This window comes from Arachis ipaensis, chromosome B1 (assembly GCF_059453495.1).
Source record: "Arachis ipaensis isolate K30076 ecotype BB chromosome B1, ASM5945349v1, whole genome shotgun sequence".
Classification (NCBI taxonomy): domain Eukaryota; kingdom Viridiplantae; phylum Streptophyta; class Magnoliopsida; order Fabales; family Fabaceae; genus Arachis; species Arachis ipaensis.
In genome coordinates this window covers 70,011,367-70,017,374 of record NC_142436.1, presented here as the reverse complement: position 1 = coordinate 70,017,374, position 6,008 = coordinate 70,011,367, and the positions used below count along the sequence as shown (strand labels likewise).

At 43.3% G+C, this 6,008-nt stretch overlaps 1 protein-coding gene across 1 annotated transcript; it reads left to right on the top strand.

Moving 5' to 3' along the window:
* Window positions 1-1,834: 1,834 nt before the first annotated feature.
* On the top strand, window positions 1,835-2,296 carry LOC148576956 (uncharacterized). Its single transcript, XM_088502817.1, has one exon. It carries the CDS (start codon window positions 1,835-1,837, stop codon window positions 2,294-2,296), a length of 462 nt encoding a protein of 153 aa, XP_088358943.1.
* The last annotated feature ends 3,712 nt before the right edge of the window (window positions 2,297-6,008 follow it).

Sequence of the window (6,008 nt, the reverse complement as noted above, 5' to 3'; positions counted from 1 at the left end):
CGAGCGCTCATCCAATTCAACAAGACCAAGGAAAAGAAGAACAAGTAATAGTGCTCAGTTCACTTGGTTAACCGAGCTTTATCGGGCTCCCATTCAAAGAAATGCAAGGAAAAACGCACCAAGAGGGACCAAGGCAATGGAGCTCAGTTGAAATACCAAACTGAGCGCTACAAAGAAGCACAAAGACATGCACAGCTTGGTTCACTAAGTTAACTTTATCGGGGCTTCTCCAAAATAAATTCAAGGTACAATTCCAAGGAATGAAGATACCAACTCTCGAACCCATGACCTAAGGAACCAAGAGGAACGCTCTTTGCAAGGAAAATTGGCCAAGATGGCCTCACAAGGGATCGAACGTGGGAGCTCCATGCAGAACAAGGGAGGGGCGCTACTCTTCTTGTAAAGAAAATGAGCCAAAATGGCTCCCCCAAGGTTCGAACTCAAGGCGTCACACCCAAAGGTGGAGCGCTACACAAGGCAAAAAAGGGAAGCTCAGTTCACTTTCCCAACTGAGCGCTACTTCCCCCCACACTCTTCACAATTGGCACGCCACAAGCAAATGAAGAGCTCAGTTCACTTCTTCAACCGAGCATGATACTGGGAGCTGCACCACGGTCCAAAATTCAATTAAAAATAAAATTGAATTCAATTCCTCACCAGTTGAACCAAGGCCAACTGGACCCATATCTCTTCAAATCCAAAGCAAGCAAAGCCCACATCATCACTCAAAGGCACAAGAACAAGTTAGAATAGGAATTTCATTTACTTGTAATTTGTTTTTAATTTCAATTTTATTTCATCTTGTAAAGCCTATATAAGGCATCATTTTCATCTTTGTAGGGAGGTCAGTTCCATTAGAGAGTATAGGGGCTGGCTCCATTTGGGAGCTCTCTCTTAGTTTTCATTCTTGTCTTGAATCTTGGGTTGAGAATTGAAGAAATTCTGTTTCAATCTCACCTTGAGAATTCTCTCTGTTTTCTTCTTCTGCAAACTTTCAATTGAATTGTGATTTGAATCAAAGTTCTCTTCATTACTTTCATCTTTAATTTTCCTGCATCTTGTTCTCTGTTGGATCAAAAAAGGGAGTGAGATCTAGACTTGTTTTCTAGTCTCTTTGATCCCCTGAGATCTTCACTTGTTCAAAAAGTGTGCTGATGGGATCTTGAGAAGGTGCATTTCCCATGAAGAAGGACAGGAAGTACTTTGGCAATGTCATGAATCTGCATACGGAGGCCATTTTAGTAGGGAAAAAACTGCAGCCAAGGTACTACAATGTGGGTTCTATTGGCCAACCATGTTCAAGGATGGAAAGGAATTAGTATCAAGGTGTGATGAATGCCAAAGGGTTGGTAATCTACCCAAGAAAAATGAAATGCCACAAAGGTTTATAATGGAGTTAGAATTGTTTAATGTGTGGGGAATTAATTTTATGGGACCCTTTCCATCCTCATACTCAAATAATTATATACTGGTGGCTGTAGATTATATCTCAAAATGGGTAGAAGCCATAGCCACAGCAACAAATGACAACAAGGTTGTGATGAACTTCTTGAGGAGGAATATCTTCAGCAGATTTGGAGTGCCTAGAGCTATCATTAGTGATGGAGGATCATACTTCTGTGATAGGCCACTTGAAGCACTCCTCTCTAAATATGGAGTGAAACACAAAGTAGCAACTCCATACCATCCACAGACCAACGGGCAAGCTGAGATATCAAACAGGGAGCTCAAAAGAATTCTTGAAAAAACTGTTGGAAGCTCAAGAAAGGATTAGTCTAAGAAATTGGATGATGCATTATGGGCCTACAGGACAGCCTTCAAAACACCCATTGGGATGTCCCCATACCAATTGATGTTTGGCAAGGCTTGTCACTTACCAGTTGAGCTTGAACATAGAGCATTCTGGGCTCTAAAAATGTTGAATTTTGATGACCAAGTTGCTGGAGAAAAGAGGCTAATACAACTCAATGAACTGGAGGAATTCAGAAATAAAGCCTATGACAATGCAAAGATTTACAAGGAAAACCCAAAGAGGTGGCATGACCAAAAGATAGCTAGGAGAGAGTTCACAAAAGGGCAAAGAGTGTTGCTGTATAATTCAAGACTTAAGTTCTTCCCAGGGAAGCTTAAGTCTCGATGGTCTGGACCCTTCACCATCCTCAAAATATCACCTTATGGTCATGTAGAGCTCATGGAGGACAAAACACAAAGAACTTTCACTGTGAATGGCCATAGACTCAAGCATTACTTGGGAGACTCACTTGATGAAAAGAGAGTGAGCTACTATCTGAGCTGAAAAAGGAAGAACATCAAGCTAATGACACTAAAGAAGCGCTGGTTGGGAGGCACCCCAACACCTTATATCCTTTTGATTTACTGCTCTCTTAGAAGTAGCTCAAAACTTGTTAGTTTAGGTAGTTTAAGTCTCAGTTTAATGTTCTATTTCATTGCCTTGTAGAAGTGGATTGAAGGTGATAGATTAGGAAGTTTAAATTTCAGTTGTAGTAGTTAGAAAATCTTTACATTCAGTTTAGTTTCTTTTTCTGAAAATAAAACTTGATGAACATATTTTCTGATGATGAGTAATTGGGCTAAGAACTAGCTAAAAAGCTAAGTTTGGTGTGGCCACCAACCCGCTTAATCTAGGCTTACAACCCTTTGAGTAAACTAAATTTGAAAGTAAGACCAGAGATTAAGTTTGGTGTGGCTACCGCCATACGAAATCCCATCTAGCAAATCCAATACCATCCAAATTGAAAGCATTTAGTAAGTTGGTAAGTGCATGAAAGTTGGTTTTAAATGTCTTCGAATGGGTTGGAAGCAAAGGAATGTGAAAAGATGAGATTTAATTCACCCTTATGAACACATTAAAAACCCAATGATGAACCAAATTTATTAGATGTAATGGGATTAAGTTTGGTGTCTCAAGGGACACTCATCAGTTGCAACCTCATTCACTCATATTAAAAGGAACGTGGAGGATTCTTTTGTCATTATTGATGGGGTTTTCGGTTTCATTTTTCAGGAGAGAGAATGGGGCCCACATGATTGATAATTCATCAAGAAGAGAGTCAAAGTGTACTTGCACTTTTGAACTCAACACATGCAGGAAGCAAAGTGGGAAAAGGATTGGCGCTTCCTCCCACGCTAGGCACCACTCCCAAATGGGAAAACATTCAATTGCTCTCACTTCCCACCATTCAGACCACACTTTCCATCCCTATAAAAACCCCTACTTTTCCCACCTCTCCTCACATTTCAAACCCCAACCTCACATACGAAAAGATCCTCATACTTCCTTCTTTCTTTTCATCGCCTTTCCCTTTTCTTTTTTTTCTCTTCTACTTGATTAGGGACAATCAAGCCCTAAGTTTGGTGTTGGAGCAAAACTGTGTTTTGCTTACTTTCTTGCAACTTTTCTCAATCTTCTTTAACCCTTCAAACACCTTTCTTCATCCCAATGGCACCACCAAGAGTTTCATCAACAAAGAAAAGAAATACCAAAGAACCAACCTCAGGGTCCTCAAGCCACAATGAGCACAAGTTCCTCTCTTCATTCAACCAAAACCAATTTTATGGTTGGGTGAGTGAGAGGCAAATTATCCCAGAAGTTGGGTTCCAATTGGGAAGGAATGAATACCCTGAGATCAACAGGGAGATAAACAATAGAGGCTGGGCACTCTTATGCAACCCACCCAAGAAGGTGTTGGAAAGCTTGGTGAGAGAGTTTTACGCCAATGTTGTGCCTCAGCTAGGGCAACCCTATGGCTATCTTAGCTTTGTGAGAGGGAAATTCATTGACTACAGTCCCTCTAACATAGATAGGATGCTCATGGTAAGACAAACAAGCTCCACTCGGAACTTTGAAGAAAGAATGAAGCAAGAAGACCCAGGATTTGATGAAATCCTCAATGAGATTTGTGTGTTGAATGTGCAGTAGATCAGAGATAAAGATGGAAGACCCAACCAGCTGAGGAGGAGAGATTTGAACCCCCAAGCTAGAGGGTGGCTGGATTTTGTGAGAAGATCTCTCAACCCTACTTCGAACACTTCTGAGGTGACTGTGGAAAGAGCTGTGCTCATATACAGTATCATGAAAGGTGAGAATAAAAATATTGGGAAAATGTTAGCCAACAACATCAAAAGGGTGCTGAAAAGCACCAAGGATAGCACAAGGCTAACATTCCCCAGCATCATCCAAAGGCTGTGTGATGAAGCAGGGGTGGAGAAGATTATTGATGAAGTGCTGGTAGATCAAGACAAGCCCATAACTGCCAAGAAGATGGCCAAAGTAGTGGCTGTCATTCCACTCGAAAGGAGAAGGGAGCAAAGAGGACATGCTCATATGCCACAAGGGCAGCCACAACAAGAAGAAGAGCAACCACATCACCTAGCACTTCAACTACCACCATATCAACAATACCAACATTATCAACAATTTCCTGAAGGTTTCAACTGGGAACAAGTGCAAGGAGACATACACCAAATGAAGGGAGACATACACCATCTGAGAGAGGATGTCAACCAATTCAAGGATAGTCAATAACAACAATGGAACCAAGTAAATCAAAACATACAACAACTCCAAGGGAGCTTGGAGCACATGAGGAAGGAGCAGCAAGACCTGGGCGTGCCAGTTCATCACTCCAGAATAGATCAAGACCTGGGCGTGCCACTTGGTATTGAAGGCGTGGGACGCCAAGCTTAAAAGAACCACACTAAAAGGGCGTGCCACTTGAGGGCCAGGGCGTGGCACGCTAGTACATATTTCCAGACAAGGACAAAGGCCCAAGAAAAGCTGGGCGTGCCACTTGGTATCGAATGCGTGGGACGCTAGCTCTCATCCCCACTTGGGCGTGCCACTTGAGCATCCAGGCGGGGCACGCCAATACTCAAGGAAGCCAAAGCAAAGCTGGGCGTGCCACTTGGTATCGAAGGCGCGGCACACCAGCTTTAGAGTTTCACTTGGGCGTGGCACGCCAATTACTGGACCAAGGAAAATTGCTAGGGTGGCACGCCAGAAGCTGGGCGTGGCACGCCAGTTATATTTTCCAGAGAGAAAGATAGAAGGCCAACCATATGGGCGTGCCACTTTGTATCGAAGGCGTGGCACGCCAGTCCTAGAATTTCACTTGGGTGTGCCACTTGAGTCTTAAGCGTGGCACGCCAGCATCACCAATCAACCAAGAAGACATGGGCGTGCCACTTAAGTTCTGGGCGTGGCACGCCAGCGAAGGAGCCAAGCACACAAATGGGGCGTGGCACGCCAGACCCTGGGTGTGCCATGCTAGTTCAGTTTTCCAGAGAGAAAGACCAAGCACACACAATGGGCGTGGCATGCTAGACCTTGAGCGTGCCACACTAGTTCAACTTTCCAGAAGCAAGAAGAAGAGGGAGAAGGCCTGGGCGTGCCACTTGAGGTCGAAGGCGTGGCACGCCAGGCTACACAAGTAATTAAAGAACCCTGGGCGTGCCACTTGGGCTCGAAGGCATGCCACGCCAGGGATGCGAATGAAGGAGGGCGTGCCACTTAAAGAGTTGGGCGTGGCACGCCAAGCCAGAATTAGAGCTGTGCGTGGCACACCACTGAAGCACCAATCATACGCCAGCTGGAAGATCACGTTTATTGAGTTTCTTTTCCCTCCAAATTCTAATTTTCTTTTCACTTTTGTATTTTCTAGTGCTAGGAGTGGTATAAATAACCCCTGAAAGTACTGAGAAGGGGTTAAGCAGTTGAGCTAGTAGCTATAGTTAGATTTACTTTTCACTTTATCATCTTTTCCATCTCTTGTACTTTTCTTTGAGCTATGAGTAGCTAAATTCCCTCTCATTCAGGGAGGGAGCTCTGTTGTACTTGACGGATTAATGATAGTGAATTTCTTCTTCTCTTCATCCTCTCTTTGATTTGCTAGAAGGAATTTCATTTTAATGATAGTATTCAATCACCATGGAAAAGCGATTGAATGCAAAATGGGTTTCATGGGAACCTTGGAAAAGGAAACATGAAA

What these genes read in the sequence shown, in the direction of transcription:
- LOC148576956 (XM_088502817.1), top strand. Translation starts at nt 1,835, where the DNA reads ATGTCCCCATACCAATTGATGTTTGGCAAGGCTTGTCACTTACCAGTT.